This window comes from Nyctibius grandis, chromosome 15, assembly GCF_013368605.1.
Source record: "Nyctibius grandis isolate bNycGra1 chromosome 15, bNycGra1.pri, whole genome shotgun sequence".
In the NCBI taxonomy this organism is placed as follows: domain Eukaryota; kingdom Metazoa; phylum Chordata; class Aves; order Nyctibiiformes; family Nyctibiidae; genus Nyctibius; species Nyctibius grandis.
The window spans coordinates 13,507,434-13,529,049 of NC_090672.1; the positions used below are offsets into that span (position 1 = coordinate 13,507,434).

Consider the following 21,616-nt stretch of genomic DNA (forward strand, 5'->3'; position numbering starts at 1 on the left):
CTGAGGACTCTCTAAGAGCTGCTGTGGCATATTTAGTAAGTGCAGAAACAGAATAGGAATGTGCCGAGACAAGTTTACAAGAACTTATTCCTTATTTCAGTTCTTCTACTTTATTAATCATCATCTGCAAGGATTCTTTTCATCCGTATTTCTTCTTCTGCACACCCACCTGCTTTTTGGCTGATTGGCATCACAACAACCTTAAAAGAGGCTGTAGTTTTCTGGATTACAGGGTTTATGGTCCACTTTAGTGTAGAGAACGTGTCAAGAAACATGACAAAACACAGCCTTTGACATATTTAAATATTTATTCTGTAGTATCATTTTATGTACGAGACAGTAGTTTGATTAAAAAGCTGCATCCTGATATATCCACACAGCCTACTGTATTGCCAAAGAAGCTTGAACACACTGAACGGTTCTGTATTGCCATGCAGGAGAATGTGGTCCTTTTTCAGTTTAATAAACACCCTCACAGCTTAGAGTACGCTGCCTACGCCTAGCTTAGGGTGACCAGCGACTACACTGTGAAACTTCTACTACTCAGTTTTGCTGCCATCCATATGAGTGGTGTCATTTTTGAACTGCAGTTTGCCACATAATCACTACCCAGTCCATGCTGTCTGTGGTATCTTACAAGAGGCTGCTACCAGTGGAAGAGGAAAAAAAGCTCCAACAGAAGAGTTCAGAATCCATGTTTGATGACAAAGTCTCATCAAGAGCTCATGAAGTTTCATAACTTTCTGCCACAGAAAACAAGAACCTTGTAAGTGGTTTGGTGGGTTTTTTTAAAGTATTTATATAGACACCAAGAATCTCCAGAGCTATTAATGACAAATCATTAAACCACAGGATACCTCAGTTCTAGAGAGCAGAAGACCTAATACAGAGGTAGAACATAACACAACCTACTATTCCACAACTCCTCCTCTGTTTTCTGTAACAGACTGTCAGTGTTACAGGAGTACCTGTTATGAAACAGCCACTGTGCTAGCAGGTCTTTGATCTGATTCCCTGCAGCAGTCTTATTCCCATGCCTCATGGTCACCATAGTAGACATGAAGGAAAGGAGAAATTTAAGAATGAGCTGCAGGACTGTAGCAAGTAGCAGTCAGCTTGTTTGCTCCTCAGTGGAAGCAACTAAAATCATGCAGAGAGGACAGTGCACCCAGGTAAATGCTGAAAGGTTTGTGTTAAAGCTAGAGTGCAGTTAAAACTAGAGTGTATTTCAGGAGGCTGACACCTCTGCTAAGTTTCACACTGGAATACACAGCAGGCATTTGCCTACATTATACCACTTTTCAAATGGCAGGAAGTTAAGCAACTAGCTGAAGTCCACAGTACAGCTCAGCACAGTGTTCAGAAATCTGAAACTTCTGCTAGGTCCACATTCTAGCCATTAATCTTAGTTCCAGGTTATACAATGTCATTCTATTATTCTCCCCTTAATTCAGCCTCAGACTCTAGCACTAAACCAGGAAGTATTTTCTGAAGAGTTTGTGAGAGTAAACAGTGGTTTTGCAAAGTCATTTTTTTATGCTGTTCTTCATGTCAGGTAGGGATTGCACATGGCCAACGTTTGGGCTAACAGAAAAGTAAACATATGGAGCCCCATTTCTTCCACTTTCAAAACTAAGCTTACTTCCTTTAAAAAGCAGCAGCAGGTGGTACTGCTACAGCCTTGAACTTCTGGTTTTGTGTGAGTGTGCAGTCTCTTTCTAGTGATTGCATGAACTATTTATTGAAACATTAAGAAGCAGAGTCAAAATAAACCCTGATCTAGACCTTAAGGTAATCAAAAGATTATCTGAAGAAGCTGGAGTAACCACAGTCATACAATTAAAGGCCCTCAAATGATACCATCAAAAACTTCCTCAGGGCATGACAGCTATCTAGCACTCCTCCCTCACAGACAGCAAAAGATACAGCACAACTTCAGAGACAGGGCGTGTTTCATCAGCCAGTGACATGCTCTAGCTCATACAGCCTGCTGTGGGCAAAGCAGGAGAAATGATTACCATCTAGTCTGGCAAATATTTCTTGAGTATCAAATATCAAAGGAATAGTCTTAGACCTGGCAGACCACCATTGTAATCAACAACCACTGCAATTCAGCTGGTAAGAGAGCCAAGTCTGACAATCACCTCCATGGGAGGTACACATGGACTACAGGGGAGAATGTGCACTGTAAGCAACTCTTACCCAGTCCTGAGTAAGCTTACCCTTACACAGGGTTTTCTCATGACAAAGGCTTTCAGCCTTGTTTACCCTAGTGATTCCAGGATTTCTGGTGTTTACGAACAGACCCTGTTCTGGCCCACAGGTGGAGTTTTAATACGGCAGGCCACAGAAGCTCTTAAATAATCCTGTTCCCAAGAAAGATGAGTGAAAACTTCCCCTCTCTTGTCACCATGGGGACTACAGTCTGCTATAGCACTCCAGCTTCAAGATGATGGCCTCTAAAAGCCCCTAACAGTAGTAAGAATGCTATCATTCCAAGTACTGCATTTGCCTAGGATGCGTCCAAGCAGAGATTCACAAGACATCAGACAAAAGTGTAAAGTGACTCGTACACATATGACTGTAGTCATTATATGAAGAGCCACTGGATAAAAGAACAAGGATTCTTCTTGGAATGTCCCAGGCTGCAGCTGAACAAACCACACCTTCTTGCTTTTGTAAACAGACTCTGTCTACCTCCTTTGTAGAAACCTCTGGTTGTCTCTCAGAAACAAAACAAAACAAAAAAACAACAAAAAACCAAAACCCAAAACAGTCCACCACAACTCCTGTCTTATGCAAACTAGGTAAGATACAGGTGTCAACGACTGGTCAAGAATTATGACATCTTCTTAGCAGGGCACCAAATAGTGTCAGGATAGAGCAGACAATGGACAGATTTAAATCTATGAAAAAAAAAAAAGAGAAAATATTAGATGATTGGAATTCTCCATACAAGGAACGTACTGGCATTAAATGTGCAGCCATCTAATAGAGCAAAGAGGGTGGGGGTCCACCTGCCTTTGGCACAGTGACAAGAGCTGTCATGACGAAATGGCCCCATTAGTGGGTTTGATCATCTTACAGTCGATAAACATGAACAAGGCAGGGAGATCTTGTTTTGGAAGTGGACACTCACCGGGTGGGATCTTGCTGAAGGCCAAACACTCCTCCTACACTTACAACATTGTGTTTGTTCTCAGGGTCGCCGTAACTTAGAGTTACCTGCAAAAGCAAATAAATACTCAGAAATTGTAACACTAATGCAGAAAACAGAGTGGGGATAGCAGGATTATTAATGAGGTATGAAGAAAGACTCCGAGGATCCTGTCTGATCTGAACAGTGGATTACATTTGAAAAAAGTCGTTAGTTTTGACCTAAGTAATATTGGCACTGAACGGTAACTATCAAATGGACCACTGCTCATCTAAAGCCAACGCAGGAGGATAAACACAGGAGCTGCATTGCCCTGAAGGACAAGATGAGTTACAATTGTAAGCTTTGTAAGGGCATTAATCCTTCTAACGCCTGTACCTTCACTACATAACATACGTTCATCCTCACCAGACATAGCCTGAAGTCTGCAATAGGAGTGTCATAGCACAGAGGGAAAAGAGAAAGATGTGGGCATTAAATGGCGTGCAAAGGACTGCTGTGCGACAAACCTGGCAAGAAAATTTAGATCCCTGCAACTCCAACTCAGTGCTATTCTTCCACACAGGCATTGTATTAAGAAATTTTCAGGTGCCAGGTACAAGACGACTTGTATTTTCTTTCTAATTGTAGATTTCCTGGATGTTGGGTTAGCTGTTACAGTCTCAGGGAAACAACGATCACCAACGAAAGGCTGTATTCAGCCTACAGTTAAACTCACTAACATGAAGGGGATTACATCACGCTGGAATTTGGCCCCAAGTGTACATTTCTGCCGCCTAATACAAGTGCCAGGAAAATATAACCAAGCAGTCTGTAGGGGCAAAACGCACTTTTGTTTTTTCATGGTGCCAAAGAGCAAGAGGCAAAGCTTCTGGATAGCCTTATAGCTCCATCTACTGCCCATGAGTAAAAAGGTTATCCCAGCAATTAAAAATCTACTTGATTAAGTTTCTTGAGATTCATAGACAAGTTACTCTTAAAAATGATCAAACATTTAACTATGTCTTAGTTATTGAAGAGGTACTTGCTATAGCTGTGACACTAGCCTTTTTGAACAGCATGAATTAAGACGGAGACTTTGTTAGGCAAAGACAGAAATACTCTTACATGGCAGGCAAACTAAATATTGCCTCCTTCTACACTTGCTGCTGCTGTGACTCATGGAAAGTCAGGGTTTAGAAGGAGATGGGGAACACCGTATTTAGGCTTTATGTAGCTGAATGTGTCCCCAAAGGAGGGGACAGCTATATGACCTAATTGGCTAGGGTGAAAGTATGCTTTTTACCTAAATGAAGGAATTGGACAGGACACAGCTCTGAGCAAGTCTGTAGACATTCTTCTTTGCTGGAGAGTGCTAAGTCTATGGGGAGTATTCTTTCTGATCAGACTGAGGTGTAATTATAAGACCAGGACATGAGGCTCAGCCCTACCTGCTGCAGCACAGACTCGCCTTGTAGCCTCTGCAGATTCTCCAGATGGGAATGGAACAACGGGCTGTGCAGCAGCTTTACCTCCAGCAGCCCTTCAATGATGTAGCCAATAGTGCAGTCGTCAGGAAGACGCACTCTTTCTGCAGTACTGATGAAGTTACCTAGGCTATGCGACAGAGCATAGGAGACAAGATGAAATACGCTTTAAAGCCTGCCAGCCACATATCGATGCAGCTCAGCTAGAAACAGTGTTTACCTGGCCCAGGGACTCATCTTCAGGGCAAGACCTCTGCTGATACAGAACCCTGCTCCACCTGTGGCAAACCAGAATTTCACGGTTGTCTTCTGAAGAGCAACAAGAAAAACACACAGTAGTTACTGATAATCACCTTTTTCCATTTGGTTGGGCAGGGAAGGGAACTCGAGGTTTTGTTGGATATCACATACTGCACTTCAGTCAGAACAAGGCTACAGATTAATTCCTATTTCCTGAGGCTGCTGAAAGCCCAGCTAGCTGTTCTCTCAAATGAAACTATCCTGGAACTGACAGCAGGTGAACCATCAAGTTAGCACAACTAAGGTAGCACACATGAAATGGGAAACTATAGTCCCGCTCCTACCCAACTCCATCTGTCCCCTGGCCATTCTAGCCAAGGGTCACAGGCCCTACTCACCTCAGTGTGAGGGAGATCACCAACATACGTGAGTAAAGGAAGAGAAACAGGCATCCACCCAGGAGACAAACTCCTTTAGACAGGCATATGAGGTCAGATCAAAAGTTCATTTAACCCAGCACCCGGTCTCTGAAAATGACCAGTGCCAGGTTCATTGCTTGCAGATTAAATCACTTGTTTTTATGGGGGAATCCTATGAACTCTCAAGGTTTTAAAAGCTTTGAGGGTCAGGCTGTCTCTCAGACTAACTGCAAAGTTTGCTTACTGATCCATCACTTTGGACATGGTCAGCTGCTTCAATGGGATGATCCAGACTCGGTCGCCCCACATAGACATCCTGGCTGTGTGAGAAGGCAGACAAGAGACGCAGGAGAGTCCGAGGGTTGACATAGTTATCATCGTCCACATGGCAAAACCATCTTCAAACAAAACAAAATAAGAAAGTTACTGCAGAGCAGTGACAGAGAAACGACTTACAGGCTTACAGCTAAGTCTTAGTCTTTCAGGCTTGGAACAGAAAGCATTTCCCATTGTCCTGAATTACAGAACTTGGAAGCTGAAAGCACCCACAGATCCTAATTCTGGAAAGAGGCTGAAATTAATAACCGCCTTTAGATTATCATCCTTTCCACCTTTTAGGTGATGGTTGTTTATAAACACCGCTTCACGCTGTGCTCCCTCCCCTCTGCTCATCACCACGTTTTAGCTAATACTGCATTCCTTACTGGAGCAGAGAGGGTTACTCAAGTTTCCTGTGAACACAGAACTGGAAGAAACAAAGTCAATCAGAACAACGTGTTTCACCTACTTTTGCCCAGATTCCAGGAATTTATCATATTCCACAGACATCTTGCAGCAGAGAGCTTGCCGGGTATGGACAGCAGAACAGTTGGTGTTGATCATATGATCCCCTAGAAAAATAAAGATCAGCCCATTCAGGTTTGAGAAGCATGTGTAGTCCAAAAAAAGACTACAAAAGAAGTGCACATTTGGCACTAATACTGTACATCTGAAGTGCATATGGTGCACACATGGAGAGCAAACTGCAGGACAGGCAGGGCTCATGGGTTATGCATACGCGTGCAAGCTGTAGAGTCCATAAAAATGTGTGAGTGCAGGGCATATATATAGTGTCACGAGACTGTATGGAGAGGAAATACCTAATAGACTTTGGACCAGATTGACTTAAGCTTACTAACAGGAAGGAAGTGGGTGCAAAGGTGAACCCAGTATTCAGGAAGTTCCAGGGATCTTGTCCAGGTGGCAAGTGGGAACAGCATATTCTCCTGTGAAAGGAGAAGTTTTCTCCATTTTCGCCATCTTAGCTTCCCTAATTGCTTGTACAGCATGACATAGGGGCTTCTGGGGAAGTGTGACAGAAACAAAACTCAGTTGTAACAGGCAGCATGCACCTATGCTACACAGCTTACCTGCTTTCAGGCGTAGCTCCCGATCCTCCCAGTCCGTGAATATAAATGTCTGTGGGAGACAAAAATGGGTTGGGAGAAAGGTGTGTCCACATTTGAGAATTTCAGAAACTAATTTCAGCTTTGCTCAGCTGTTAAGCAAGCTAAAAGGAAAGAATGAACGTCAGGGTGGAAAGTGCCAGGTGGTAACACTGTCTTGTCCCAACTGCTGGACAAAGTTACATTAATATGCTTGAATGTGTTGAAATTCCCAAACAAGGGAACAAATTCTACATTGTTCAATAGAAAAACCTAAGTCGCTGAACTACTTAGTCCAAAATACCAGCTCAGGCGCATCAGCACTAGGGATCTTTCTCTATCACGTACTATCTTCCACAGTCATATACAAGCCAGCAAAGTGTTTCTGCTGGGACCACCGGATTGCAAGTAACCAGCTCAGTCAACAAGGAGCTCTTTTGGAGGTAGTTTCAGGTAACACGACCTTCCTCAGCCTTACAAGGAAAGATGCTTTTAGCACACGCAAGGAAAAACTCGGTGGGAAGGTGCAGCGGCTGCCCGGGGACACAGAGGACGCGGCTGCCGGCCGCCCGCGGGCGAAGCCTCACCTGCCCCCTCGCCCGGGAGATCCAGGTCTGCAGCAGCAAGTCCAGCCGGCTCCTGTGGTACTTCCGCGTGGTCTTCACCGCAATGAAGATGTCCTTCAGCTCCAGGCTCTCCCTGGCCGGGCCCCCGGCGGGCCCAAGGCGGCCCCTCCGCGCGGGCTGCGCGCTGCCGGCGAGGCCCCCGCCCCGGCCGCCCGCCCCGGCCCCGGCCGCCGGCTCCCCGCGGGAGCCCGCCCGCGCGCCGGACACGCCGCTGCCCCCGGGGCCCGCCCGCTGCGGCGGGGGCCCGCTGGGCCCGGCGGCGGGCGCCGGGCGGCGGCGGGGCGCGGCGGGGGGCTGCCCCCGCGGCAGCAGGAGGAGCAGGAGAGCGGCGGCGCTGACGGAGAGCAGGAAGCAGGCCTTGCGCAGCCCCAGGCAGGAGCCGCTCATGCTGCAGCCCCGCCGGCCCCCGCCGCGCTGCGCGGCCGCCTCATGGCCCCGCGGGCGGGCGGCAGCTCCGGGAGCCCGGCCGCCCCCCGCCCCGCGGCAGCGGCCGGCCCCGGCCAGGAGACGGCGACAGCCCCCGCGGCCGGCGGAGGGGAGCGCCCGGGCACCCCAGGCCGCGCTGCCCCGCGGGGGAGGCCACCCCGCACGGCGTGGCGTGTCGAGCGCGGCCGGGCCCCGCGGGCAGTGACAACCCCGCCCCGCCCGGTGCGCCGGCGGGAGCGGCGAGGCGGGCCGCGGCCCCTTTAAGGGCTTCACCTGTCGGATGCGGTCTGGCGGCGCCGGCCGACCCGGAAGTGGAAGCCGAGCTGGGGGGAGCGGCGGGGGGGTCAGCCGGAAGCGGCGGCCGCCAGGGGAAGGATGCCGCTGCCCGTCCAGGTCTTTAACTTGCAGGTACGGGGCAGCCGCCGCCCGCCGCCCCCGCAGCGCCGTCCCGCCGGGGGCCGCCGCGGCCGCTCTCGGCGTCCCTCCCGCGCGGTGTCCCACAGCGCGGCCCGGCCCTGCCCCGCCGCGGCCTCCGGGCGGCGCGGTGCGGCCTTCCCCTTCGGCTCCGCGCCCGCCGCTTCCTCCCGGGGCGGGGAGCCGCTCTCTCCCGGCCCTGGGCCCTCGCTCGCCCTTCCGCCGGGTCCGTCTGCGTCGCTTCCGCCGCCGTTCGCGAGGAGCAGCGCCCAGCCGAGCGTCCTGCGGCGCCCGCGGCGTCCCCCGCCGCCGCAGCGGTCCCCGTGCCCGATTGTCGCGGTGTGCGTGCCGTGGGTAGGGCCCGGGTAGCAGAGGACGGTGTAATGAGGTGGCGGATGAAGAGGAACTGAGAGTCTGCGCTACAGGGGGAAAGCCGCAGGAGCCCGGAGGGTGTCGGTGTACCGAGCCTGGACCTTCCGTGACGGCCCCGGCGATCCCTTTGCGAGTTAACTGTCTTTCTTCCCTTTAGCAGGCATCAAGGTCTCTTGTCAGGGCGCGGGGGCGCGGAAAGTCAGGACAGGATGAGGGATAGCTCAGCATGCAGCTCAGCTTCGTCAGTGACAGATCTGTGCTGCACCCCCTCCAGGTCACCCTCTTCCTCCCGAGTACAGCAGCAGACTTCAGCTTGAGTGCCAGCTTATCAGCTTATGTGAGGCTTTATGAGGTACCTTCCAACAGGGCGCCCTTCTGGGCTCAGAAAATTTTGGGGAGTGAGCATTATTTTATTTGCTTTCTGAGTAGTTCTTAAGTAAACTGTGCATCTTGCTTCCAAAATAAAGAGTTAGCTTGAAAATGTCTGAGTTTGCGTGTCCTGGTGAGACTTCCAGGCCGCTTATGTTTTCCCTTGTCTGGGAGTTAAGAGAGGGGTGCAGAGTACAGCCTACCAGCGTAGCAGGACACAAATCAAAATGGTTCCACCATCTGGACTTACTGTCTGTAACGCTGATTTCTAAGGAGTCCATATCAGGTTTTTACTACGGTAGGCAAACACAGCCTAAAAAAAGGCAACCCTGACATTTAGCGTTTATGATCCAAGAAAAGAAATAAGGTAGATAAAAGTGTAAAAAGTAGTGGTCTCAATATGTGGTGATTTGAATGGTTTTATGCATGGTTTTCCTGAGTGGCGATCTGGACAGTCAGACTTTCCTTTGCACCCTCCCTCCCTTCATGCAGAGAATAACAAACTAGGAAACAAACTTTTATATGCTTTACTTGTGTTTATTTCAGATTTTAGGAGATTTCACATCAGCGTTGAGATGTGTGCATGTTTGGTACATGGTCTGTGAAAGAATAAACAGGCTGTGGGTGAATACAAGATGCATCGATTTTTAGAGTTAGGAAATCTGGATCTGCCATGTTCCTCCTCACAAAAAAAACACCAACCCTCAAACCACCAGCCCAACCCAAAAAAACCCTCTATCTTTGATTTCTTAACAGACAGCAAAGCCAATGAAAACATGGAAATAATTTGGTGTTGGTGGGGACAAGATTGGCATTTTTGTCCTTTCTAAGGTCCGTTCATGCAGTTTACCCCAAATCAGGTGTTGCTTATGGTAATATCTGCACATATTCAGCATTTTGTAAGAACACATTCAGCTTGGTTTTCCTGAGTTTAAATCGGTAATACCTAGGGGGAATGTTCAGCACACTTGTGACTAGGAGGAGGAAAAGAATTTCACGATAGCATACCGATTTTGTTTGTGGGACTGCATAGTGAGTTGGTGTTACATGGGAACACGCGCAGGTATGGTATTGGTGCAGCTGTACTGAGGTCACTGTACTGGTATGATTGCTGCTGTGGTTCAAAGCTGTGCAAGATAGACTGGGAGAATAAAATTCTGTTGTTCCTGCAAAAGAGAACCTACCTAAACAGCTGGACTTGGATAAGTATAGTTGGATAGTTCAACTAATGGTAATTTTTTGCAGTGCAGGTAAACTTTTCCCCAGTATTGTCAGAAGCTGTGGAATTGCCATTCTGCATTCTGGTCTTTACATTTTTTAATACTTTTAAAAAGTGTAACAGGTGTAGTCGTGTGTATCCCCCCCCCCCCAATACTACTTTTAAGCATTAAAGCAGCTTTGAAAGGTTCTGGTGAGTTTTTTTGGGTACTTTTTGACTTTTGGAGCTTCTTGAGCTGAGTGTTAATGCCTGCTCTTGCTTAAGGAAGAGAAATGGAATGTCATTTGGAATTTAGCATGCATGCCTGAGATACTTTGTGGAATCAGATTTATCGACCCCTTCACTTTCTTGCTTGATAATCTACCAAACAAAATAAAACACTGTGTGAATGCTGAGCCTTAGTGCTGCTTGTTGTAGACAAAGAGAAAAATCCTAAACATGTCTAAAGACTGAGGGATGTTTTTTCACTTTTAAAATTGAATGTTTATTTAAGCAAGTCCTTAATAGATAGTCACATAGCTGTTTCCTGCTCAAACGTAATATGCTACTTTGGACCTCATCTTGCTGTTCTAGGGTGCAGTAGAGCCCATGCAGATTGACGTAGATCCACAAGAAGATCAGCAAAATGCACCTGATATCAACTATGTCGTGGAGAACCCCACTCTGGTATGTGCTGGTAGAGGGCTGGTGGGTTACATTTCTTGGGCATGGCCTTTTCCTTTAAGGTTCTTGAAAAACTCCCTCATTTTACTCCCTCTCAAATTGTTATTTAGAGATTAATAGACTCTCTTCAAAGCAAGGTGGGGTAAGAATAGCAGTGACCTCTTCTGTAGCTCCTTGTCACGTACTGACCTCTACGGCACCTTCTGAGACGAAGGAGGAATTGCTGGGTTGTGACTTGCTGCGTGCTGCCTGTTTGACACAGTTTCCATTCTGAAATAGTTTAGTACATCTCTTGGTATCTTACAGAGACATCATTCCTATAGTTTGAGGCTTGTTCTTTGAGGAGCAAGGCGCTTTAAGTATGTAATTAGGATAGAACGCTTTCATTGTTTGATCCTCTGCAGACTGGCTAAAACCCACAGAGCTGTAGAGCTATAAAGGGTTGTATTTGCTTATATCAGTTTCTTCAATTTTTAGTTAATGATTTGAGATTTTGGACAATTTTTATGTATCAGCTCTGTAACAGTGAGAGATGGGTGTTGCAGAAGAGAACAAAAACGTTAATTCAAAAAAGTTAAAGCAACGTTAGAATTGCAAAATAAAGCATTCGGTTAGGAAGCTTTGGATCTCACATAACCTCTGAAGCTTTGATTTGTTCCTCTTGTTCCTGCGCGTTGTAACAGTGGTCACATGGTGATTCACTGTTTACTGCACAGATCTCTTTTCTTGTCGTTGGGTTTTTGTTTGTTTTTGGTTTTGGGGGGTTTGGTTTTTTTTCAGCATATGACCTGATACCTGGTTTGATTTCATTGCGTTTCAATTCTGTTCTGAAGCTAGAGTGATGAAGCAATTATGTTCTGAACTTTATGTCTTTGTTATAGCATCTAAGTGTTCCACAAAATTAGTGATCTTCTTTTCGCTGTAACTGATGTGAAGGACCATAATTCCCCTTTGACATTCAAAGAGCTGAGGAGTAAAGTGAAATTACTCAGTGATTTCAGGAGTATTGTGCATCGTCAGGCATGAAACTGTGGAAGAAATAATGCTCCTGCCTTTTTATTTTTCAAGTTCTGTAGCAAATAAAGCAGGAATCCTAAAGACAAATTTTCAGTGCACACAGTCCTGTTTCAGTCTTAGAGCAAGATCATTCTTGCACTGAATCAGGCAAGAATCGTGTTAGAAAATGTTACTGTGACATCTTAATTTAGACATACAGGGGTGAGGGAGTGAGATGTGACACAGGCTGCATATTAAACCTGGACAGGCAACCTGAATCTAGTGTGTCCTACTGCCTGAATGCTTAACTTTGCCCTGAACTTTCTGCTATGGTTGTTTGCATGTTAATTCTGTCTTTAGGAAGTCTCCCTGCAATGCTGTATCATGTCGTTACTAGACATTTTGTGCTCCTCTTCTCCCCGCCACCCCAAGGCTTACAGTCTGTTAAGTGTTCAGAATTTAAACCTCAGATCCTTCCTCAAGAGTAAGAGACCCTATTTGCTCTCAAAGGAGACGTCCTAAGAAATCAGTATGAGCAAAAGAATGAAAATTGTCATATGGAAACTATTTTTCAAGGAAAAAACTACATCTGGAGTGGTTGTCGGGTTTAGGAAACTTCAGCTCAAATGATGGAATCTTGACAAAATTCTTAACAGGTGATATAGCTGTTGCTCAGAGTGGGTGAGCTGATTAGCCTTAACGGACAGCAACACAACTGAAATGAAAAAAGGTAAATTGTAATGTGCTGCATATTACTGAGGAAATCACTAACGTTTGAAGAAAGCAGAAATGAAATAATCTTACCTGATTTTTTTATTTGTCTGAGTCATGTTGCCCTCCATGAAGGGGTCAGGACTGCAGGAAAATCCGTGCAGGTCACAGTGTAGTAGCCTGATTTCGTGTTGCCATCTTTGCCTTCTAAGACCAGGTTTTGTTTGCAGGATTTGGAGCAGTATGCGTCCAGCTACAGTGGTTTGATGCGAATTGAGCGGCTGCAATTTATTGCTGATCACTGCCCACAGCTGCGGGTGGAAGCTCTCAAGATGGCGCTGTCATTTGTCCAGAGGACTTTCAATGTTGATGTGTACGAAGAAATCCACAGAAAGTTGTCTGAGGCCACCAGGTACTAAGACATCATGAGAACCTGGGGAGCTTTTTTGACTTAAAACTGATGTGCCACAATGGGGAGCTTTGCATGTAATACCAGCATGTTCCTTATGCAAATTGTCTCTGCCCTTAGAATTTGCCAGTGGTGAAATGTGTGTGTTCAGGCCTAAGGTCTCATGCTTTTTTAGAAGGTTAAATACAGAACACGTTATCTCATTCTGAAGTCTTAGTGTTTTAAAAGGCTACAGATAGATATTCAGGAGAGTTTAGTCCTTGCAACTGCTTCAAATATTAACGAACACAGTTGTTTTTCCTTAGGTAGATTATGGAGATGAAGCTTCTTCTAGATACTCTTGTGCTCATAAACTAAAACCTTATCTAACTGTTTGCCGTGTTTTGGGTTTTTTTCCCTTTTTTTTTTTCCTCCTCTAACAACAGGTTTGCTGTTAAGGGTAGCCTTTGATACTTCACTTACCCATCCACTCTTCCTGTCTTTGCATTGTTTTTGTTGCTGTGCATATTTGTTGATTTCTTGTCTGTTTTGCCCTGGGAGTCTTTACTATGTATGTGTGACAGTGTGTTCATTGCTTTTTTATGTGTGAAAATGACTGTTGGTAACAAACAGAGGAACAAAAAACCCAAACAACTCAGAATATGTTTTTCTGTTTAAAATATTGGAAAGTAAGTTCAGTGCAAGTAGATATGTTGATCCGAGCTGGATGGAAAAAGAAGCTGGACAGTATCTACAGGGTGTAGCTCTGCTATCAATCCATTGTGATGTAGCTGGGGAGAGAACTCGTAAACACGTGCACCCTGTGTCCCATATAGAGATGTTTGATTGGATTCAATGACTCTTCAGAGTCATTAAATACTTTCATCGAATGTAATAATTCATTGCAGCACTGTTACGAACTTGCTTTCGATTGATTTATAGAGCAGGTTGATCCTTTACAATTAGCAATGAGTTGCTAGTTAATAAAATACCTGCAAAAGATCGTTAGGATAATTTTGAGAAGAATTTGTAAACATCTGTGATGCTTATGTTACTCTTTTCACTGGAAATCTTAGCAGTCTTTTTCTTTTTTCCCCACCATCCTTGTTTTGTCTTTGGTCTATTTTGTGTATGCAGTACTGTTTGCTAGGGTAACAGTGCCAGGTACTTAGCAGACCTCTGTTCTGAAAAGTTTGCAGCATAATAGCCTCATTTGAACTCTTCCCTTTCAGAGAACTGCAGAACACACCTGATGCTGTCCCTGATAGCGGAATTGAACCCCCTCCTCTTGACACAGCTTGGGTTGAAGCTACACGCAAAAAAGCTCTTCTTAAACTGGAGAAACTCGACACAGATCTGAAAAATTACAAAGGGAACTCCATCAAGGAGAGTATCAGGTGAGATGCAGAAGGCTCTGCTGGAGCAAGGAAGAGCATTTTGCTCCTCCAGGCACCTAACACAGGATGTCAACTGCATTCAGTGCCTTAGGTCAGTGTGTTGAGTTACTTGTTTGGAACAAACCGACTGTGTCCCTTTCTGAGCACACAGTTCATTGATATTTTAATCCCTGTGCTCCAGGAGAGGCCATGATGACCTAGGTGATCATTACCTTGACTGTGGGGACCTCAGCAACGCTCTCAAGTGTTACTCGCGAGCCCGTGATTACTGCACCAGTGCTAAACATGTTATCAACATGTGTCTCAATGTCATCAAGGTAGGAAGGTTTGCAGGAAATGGTACTTGGTGTCTTTCTGATGTCTGCTGTAAAGTCCACCTGTACTTTGCTCTGGTTACACCTCTTTTGTCTGCAGTGATACTGCTTGTCGAAGTAACACTATTTATCCATGCCTATTTACACTGTTTCTGGCTCTCTACAGGTCAGTGTCTACCTCCAGAACTGGTCTCATGTTCTGAGCTATGTAAGCAAGGCTGAGTCTACACCAGAAATTGCAGAAGTAAGGTCCTGCTTTTTAACGTGCATGAGTTTTCCCTTTGTTTCCTGTCTCCAAAATTTGTAAAACAATTTCTTCCTTTCCCCCTTTACGACTTTCTCCCTACAAGACTCCCTTCATCTTACAGTCTGTTCGTCCTCTAATCCAGCCTCCTTGGCTGCGATACTATTTCTTTTGAAATCCACTGTTGCTTTTCTCCTATGGTATGTGTGTAGGAAATCTGACTCATAGTAAAAACAGAGAGACTTCCCATCCTCAGTTCTTGCCGTATTTCCCAAGACAAATAAGATGAAGTTATCTTGCTGTTGAGATTTGCAAGTTAATTATTAGGATGAAATATCCCAAGGACAGTTGTAATCAAAATGGTTTTCATACTGCTTGCTCACTACTGCTTTTTCTTATCCTTTAGCAAAGAGGAGAAAGAGACAGCCAGACACAAGCAATTCTCACCAAACTGAAATGTGCAGCAGGTGAGTGAATCCTTCATCTTCCTATATTTTCCTGCCTGTCTTTCTGCCTGTTAGCTGTCTGTAGGGCTCTTTAACAACAGTGTGTGCTTGGTTTATTTTTAATCTCAGATTTGACAGACTTTGTATTTTCTTACCAGAAATACAAAATCTAATAAAGCTGATGAGATGGAACTGCTGACTTGTTTTTGCCATTTCTTTCTTCTCCTTAAGTTTCTTCAGAGAGGATGCCAGTGTGAGTCAACGTAGTTCAAAGGATGCTACGTACTGTCTGAGAGTCTCATTTCACTTCAGTAGTGCAGGCACTAGCAACCATGTGGGGGGCCTGTCCTACTCCTCAGATTTTGCAATTTCTCCTAATTTGTATGCTGTCATAAACAAAGGACTAACTTTTTCTGGTTCCTAGGCTTGGCTGAACTAGCTGCTCGGAAGTACAAACAGGCAGCAAAGTGCTTCTTGTTGGCATCATTTGATCACTGTGATTTTCCTGAGGTGAGGACCAGGAGGGAGCTGTGTGCAGGTCTTGGAGGGGATGTTAATTCTTCTAAGTATTAGGTTGTAAAATTCAGATATTGTAGTTATTCTCCCAGCACTGCTGTATAGTTTGGTGGTGCTGTGAACCGTGCTTTTTTCTTTTTAAAAAAAAGTCTCTGTTCTTGGGTTCTCTGAATGGTCTACTCTAGATCACATACACAAATCTCACAGGTAATTTCTATCTGTGTAGCTCAATGAAAAGACTGGGTGTTGGAGTTGGTTTCCGCTCTCTTAGCGGTGGACAATCACTCCTCAGGCTCTGGGTGAATGCCTGGGAGCATGCGGAGTGGTTCCACTGCATCTGGCAAGGACTAATTTTGTCACTGCAGGAAGGAAAGGCCTGGGGTAGAATATTTAATTTCAACCTTCTCCCATTTTAGTAGGCAGTGACAGCTTGCTCTCTTTCTCTCTAGCTGTTATCTCCTAGCAATGTGGCTGTGTACGGTGGTCTCTGTGCCCTTGCTACCTTTGACCGTCAGGAACTGCAACGAAATGTTATCTCCAGCAGGTAAATAATGCCTTGAGAGGAGTTTGTATGTACTGGACAGCTTTTGGGACATGGGACTTTGGTTGAGAGTCGATTCTGGCAGGAGTAGTAGCTTTCTCATACAGGAGAGAACGAATCACTGAGCCTTAGTTTGGCTTTAGCATTAAGTGATGTTTCACTGTCTAAAACACAGTGGTTAATCACAGCTGAAATTCTCGTCGTGTAACAGAAGTTTCCAACCCAGGTCAAATCCAACATCTTCATAGCCCAATTTTCTATCTCCATCAGTGGTCCATATCAAATATTAAATCAGAGGGATAGAGCCCTACAGAAGGCAGCTGTAAGATAATTTGCCTTCATGTTACCACTTGTTCTGATGTATGTTAATCGTATTAGTACAATTTAATCATTGTTAATACAACTTGCAGCGTAATCTAACTATGACATATACAAGGTTAAGAGAATCAGAGTCTTTGGAAGAAAATGGATATTTGTGTGTCATAGACTGAATTACAATGATACTGAATTCCTGTCAGCTAAGTGTATGGAAGCACTAATTTTAAATTGGTGTGGAAAAAGGGTTGTTACCCTGACTTTCTTATTGACTGATTCATAGGGTGAGATCCCAAGGTTCGAAAATCTGTGATGGGGAATTGGGAGAGCGCTGAGAAAGAGTGTGCATCCCAAAGATCTCCCACACTTAACGACAGGTTATTTTCCTGAGACAGTTGTATGCTTAACCTGCCTATGGCATGCTGTGCTTAGTGAAGGCTGTGCTTTGAAAGGGAACACAAAGCTGGCCAGCACAGACTACAGTGCGTGCACAGATGTGGCCTATGTTTTCTGGTGGTGTGCCCTGATTTTAACCTGTTCCCGCTCATTTTTTTTGTTTTGTGTGGACAAACACTTCTACTGTCAAAAGTCTCTTGCCTTCCTTCACCCACAGCTCTGATGCTGTTCTGCATCTCTCTGTGTTCTAGCCTCCCAGCCCTGCTGAAAATGGGCTGTCCGGTCTGTTAGAGAGTAAATTCTTGGAATCTTCAAACAATAGTGAGAGTTTGTAACCTTGCAACTTGGACTGATGGGATTGTGGGGTATTTAACTGGTGGGTTCAAATGTCTGATCACTGCCATCTTTATCTGTAGCTCCTTCAAATTGTTTTTGGAGCTGGAGCCACAGGTTCGTGACATCATCTTCAAGTTTTATGAATCTAAATATGCTTCATGCCTGAAGATGCTGGATGAAATGAAGGTGAGTTCCAGGGGAGCAGTGCAGAAGAGACCCTAAAAGTTGCCTTCACCTAGCCTTTTGTGAGAAGCAATGACTGTTAAAAGTAGCTACTCAAGAGTGTTCAGCTCTTCTGTCTTCTGTCTCCTGATGTGGTGAATGGAAATTGGGAGTAGTTTAGCAGTAGAGGGTGAGGAGAAATGATAATTTTTTAAAAAATATTACTCGTTCTTTTATTCATTCTTGTTTTATGGTATTGTCTTGCTGTAGTGTAATATCCTTAAGGTTTAAGTATGTACACATATATTTTTCAGAACATAGGAATAATATATTTTTCCAGGCTGCTTCTCAGCTTCTGATGTGGTTTTTTTTTTTGCACAGGACAACCTGCTGCTGGATATGTACCTTGCACCTCACGTCAGGACACTTTATACTCAGATTCGAAATCGTGCCCTTATCCAGGTAATGGTTCCTGTAATCCTGAGAGGTGGATGAACAGTGAGATAGGCCATCTCTTTGTAATTGCTTTTCCCATGGTTTTTCAGAGGGCGGGGAGTACGCTTGGCAACTGAATATTTTCTTCTTCCTAGTACTTCAGCCCCTATGTGTCGGCAGATATGCGCAAGATGGCCACTGCTTTTAATACCACAGTGGCTGCTCTGGAAGATGAACTTACTCAGCTGATCCTGGAGGGACTGATCAATGCCAGAATAGACTCGCACAGTAAGGTGAGTGCACCTGGGCCACACATTATAGACTGAACAACTCTACTAACATTAGAAACTCTCCGTTCCTGGGACACTTTGAAGCTGCATTCATCTGTTGTGACTGGTATTTCAGTAGGGCTGATCTGTGTGTGAACTCAGAGTCCGTGATACTTTAGCATTGTTCCCTTGCGCAAAAAGGGCTTCTTTCTGTGGAACCCTGTCACAGCTCCTGCGTACAGTTCTCTGTATTGGTTACAGATTCTTTATGCTCGAGATGTAGATCAGCGGAGCACAACTTTTGAGAAGTCTTTACTAATGGGCAAAGAGTTTCAGCGACGTGCCAAAGCCATGATCCTGCGAGCTGCAGTCCTGCGCAACCAGATACACGTCAAGGTATGGGCGTGTTACACGTTGACTTTGAGACAGTGTTAAGATTTAAAATTTTTTTTTAACTGAAACTATGAAAGTTGGTGAATTGAAGATTCTGGAAGGGAATGGATCTGTTGTGTTCATGATTGGACAAATTCTTATAATAGTGAATACTAAATATGTAAGAAACAGGCATTTGTAGCCAATATATTGACCTCCTTGTACAACGCAGAATGTCCTTTGAAGTTTATATGCTTGGATTGATTCTAACTAATTCATTCTGACTATTTCTTGACACACATATTTTTTATCAAAACAAAGATTGAAATAAGTTTTTTTTTTTAGTAGAGGAAGAAAAAATGCATTAATTGCGTGGAATATTCCTTCCAGGATGCAGTTCCAAAAGAATGCCCTTAGTGAGGATAGGCCATCTGCCACAGAACGTGTTAAATTCTGTAGTATATTAATCTCTGTGATAACTAACTGCCAGATAAGACTCAACTTCTGGGGCCAGCAGCACCTTGTACATAGTAAATAAGAGTGGCTTAAAAGTTCTAGTCTGACTTTTTTTAGGAACAGTTCTTGTGAACTGTAACTATAGAAGTTGTAAACACAAAGCTTTTGCAAAGCCATCATTATGTATGAGTTGGGGGTATGCTCTCCCCCTGCTGTTATCCTGCTGTGCTTCACCTGTGCTTTGTTTGGTCTCTCAGGAAACACTCTGCAGGATATTTACACATCACTAACTAGGATGTGTTTTGGTCTTGTTGCAGTCTCCTCCAAGAGAAGGTAGCCAAGGGGAGCTTACGCCAGCTAACAGCCAGTCCAGGATGAGCACCAACATGTGAAAAACTTCATGCACTACCAAAAGAAATGGTCCCTCCAGGACTGTACCCAGTGTCTCACCCACTAACTGCTGAGCTTCACAAACTGTCCCTGTCCCCCTCACTTCTTGCTCGGATTGAGAGGGTCAGGGCTGATGGTGGATAATATGAATATTCCAATAACTTCAACTCTCCTCAAAAAGAAATTCTTTCTAGAAACAGCATCCCTGCAATGGGTCATCGTTTCAGTTTTGGTAGAACATCTTCCTCCATTCTCCTTCTTCCACTGCTCCATAAAGAGCTGTCAGGTTATTCATACAGATGCTGATTTGAGAGTTTTTCAGCTGCTATTAGTTTTCTTGTTTCAAAGCTGCAAAAAATAGTTAGTGTTAAGTTGAATGGACAGGCGTGATCTAAGATGAATTTCGCTGGCCTGAAAGTACTGCCTTGATTCTGAGCAATGCTGAGCTTTCTGTTTATTTCAGATAAACTTACAAGTGCATTGCTGTCAATTACGGAGCTAGAGTTCTGATGGGGGAGGAGATTTCCTTTGAGAAACTCTTAATGATTTTTCACCTACATCAGAAAACACGGCACCGCTTCCACGCATTCAGTCACAGGCCTTTATTTTGGGGTGTTATGTTTACCTGGATCCAGGTTCTTTCTCCCTGGTCTCTCTTTTCAAAGACCTGTTTCCTGATGTGTTTCCCACTTGTGCATGACCTGGCTTTGCGGTCCAGTGTTACCACAGCAGTAAATCTCTACTTCATGCAAATATTGCTGCTTGTCCAGTCTTGCTCCCATAGTGTGTGATGGTTTCCCAACATGTGCAACAGTTGCTTCTGGTAGCATGGATACATGCCATGAAATACCACTCAAGTCCTGTGGAAGAGCTGAAAGCAGCCGATCTAGGTGCCAGCTCTCCAGGTGCATTTATTCTGCTTTTCCTTTTATAAAGGGATTAAAGGTGGCAGCCCAGGTGTGTGCGTGTTCTGTGTTAATCAAAGGAGATATGCACTGAATTTTCTGAAGTCACTGCAGCCTTGCATTCATCTAATCCATAAGGCAAGCTAAGAATTTTGATCCAGCCCTGACTGGTCTGGCAACTGACTACAGATGTTACTGTCAATGTGTTAATGCTTTTTTTTTTTTTTTTTTTTTTTTTTAAAAAAGAAAAAGTTGTTATATCTAGTGCATTAAACAGCAGGATTAAAAAGCTTCTGAGTATTTGGAGTTCTGTGTTAAAGTTGGGTTTTATGTATTTTTATCTCAAGCCATTGTTTTTTTGCTAAGCTTGATGATGGCCATTGTGTTTTGCTTTCTGATCTGGTTGGAGATGTAGCTTGGATGAACCGTGAAGAAAGTGCCATTTGAGGGAACGTTCTAACAGCAAAATCCCTGGACTGCATTTGCGCAGCCGCTAAACCGCAACCGTGCTCTCTCCCTCTGGCTTCCTGTGCTGTTTATGAGTTAGGTGCTGAAAATGGAAGCAGTAGTTTGTGTGAGGTCTTTGGTTAAATGTGTTCCGTTTGGCATGGACATATTCTCCCATTTTTGAGGAGAGAAAGGAGAAAGCTAGTTAATCAAGACCTGTGAGTCAGGCATCACTGATAGCCAGTTTAGTGAGAAAGGCAAGTTGAGTCCTTGGGTAAATTGCTGTACATCGTTGTAGAAATGCTGGGAAAGTCATTTTAATGCCTTCTGCTCACGCTGAAGGAAAGCCATTCAGTCCTATACTACTACTTAAACGTTCTTGCTTTCTTCCTGAAACGAGCCATTGATACCATTTCTAAGGGAAAGATCTTACACTGTGCTCTTGAAAAGATGGTTTTGCAACCCAATTGAGTGCATCGTGTCACCTGGCTCTCTTTGCTGACGCACAGCTTCCACTCTTGATTTTATTAGATTACTTCTGCTTCTTCCTGGAGGCTTTCTGCTGGAGGAATCCTCAATTGTAAATGGACATCTTCAGCTGCTGTTGCTTTAGGATCTTGTAGATGTGAGTCAGGGCTCTGCAGCCATATTTCTTCTAGACATTGTTCAGCGCCTGCTTCAGTCCTACCTACCTGCCAGTCCAAAAATCAGGAAATACAACACAGCATGGATACAGTTCTGTATAACCTGCATTCATAAGCAGTTTCCCCCAATGAAAAGATTAT

At 44.7% G+C, this 21,616-nt stretch overlaps 2 protein-coding genes across 4 annotated transcripts; one reads left to right on the top strand and one right to left on the bottom strand.

Moving 5' to 3' along the window:
• Positions 1–108: 108 nt before the first annotated feature.
• On the bottom strand, positions 109–7,719 carry RFNG (RFNG O-fucosylpeptide 3-beta-N-acetylglucosaminyltransferase). 2 transcript variants are annotated; one of them, XM_068413474.1, is made up of 9 exons: positions 7,294–7,719; positions 6,692–6,740; positions 6,070–6,172; positions 5,527–5,680; positions 4,844–4,932; positions 4,588–4,753; positions 3,140–3,225; positions 2,817–2,906; positions 109–245 (listed from the first exon to the last, which is right to left on the bottom strand). In XM_068413474.1, the coding sequence occupies exons 1-8, from the start codon at positions 7,717–7,719 to the stop codon at positions 2,840–2,842; spliced, it is 1,140 nt and encodes a 379-aa protein (XP_068269575.1). In that variant the 3' UTR covers positions 109–245; positions 2,817–2,839. The 2 variants fall into 2 exon arrangements, with proteins under 2 accessions (XP_068269575.1, XP_068269574.1); XM_068413473.1 differs by lacking the exon at positions 109–245 and having other exon boundaries at positions 290–2,906.
• Positions 7,720–7,955: 236 nt separating this feature from the next.
• GPS1 (G protein pathway suppressor 1) lies at positions 7,956–20,673 on the top strand. Of its 2 annotated transcripts, none has more exons than XM_068413390.1 (14): positions 7,956–8,166; positions 10,706–10,798; positions 12,733–12,914; positions 14,123–14,287; positions 14,469–14,604; positions 14,768–14,845; positions 15,252–15,312; positions 15,716–15,801; positions 16,257–16,351; positions 17,476–17,581; positions 17,939–18,019; positions 18,148–18,285; positions 18,523–18,657; positions 19,407–20,673. In XM_068413390.1, exons 1-14 carry the CDS (start codon positions 8,134–8,136, stop codon positions 19,479–19,481), a joined length of 1,464 nt encoding a protein of 487 aa, XP_068269491.1. In that variant the 5' UTR covers positions 7,956–8,133; the 3' UTR covers positions 19,482–20,673. The 2 variants fall into 2 exon arrangements, with proteins under 2 accessions (XP_068269491.1, XP_068269490.1); XM_068413389.1 differs by lacking the exon at positions 7,956–8,166 and adding an exon at positions 8,440–8,896.
• The last annotated feature ends 943 nt before the right edge of the window (positions 20,674–21,616 follow it).

Coding starts and splice junctions, on each gene's coding strand:
- GPS1 (XM_068413389.1), top strand. CDS start 8,771: ATGCAGCTCAGCTTCGTCAGTGACAGATCTGTGCTGCACCCCCTCCAG. Junction 8,897..10,705: donor CTTATGTGAGGCTTTATGAG/GTACCTTCCAAC, acceptor TTGCTGTTCTAG/GGTGCAGTAGAGCCCATGCA. Junction 14,605..14,767: donor TGTGTCTCAATGTCATCAAG/GTAGGAAGGTTT, acceptor GGCTCTCTACAG/GTCAGTGTCTACCTCCAGAA.
- RFNG (XM_068413474.1), bottom strand. CDS start 7,719: ATGAGCGGCTCCTGCCTGGGGCTGCGCAAGGCCTGCTTCCTGCTCTCC. Junction 4,933..5,526: donor ATGTCCAAAGTGATGGATCA/GTAAGCAAACTT, acceptor GTTGCTCTTCAG/AAGACAACCGTGAAATTCTG. Junction 4,754..4,843: donor AAGATGAGTCCCTGGGCCAG/GTAAACACTGTT, acceptor TCTGTCGCATAG/CCTAGGTAACTTCATCAGTA.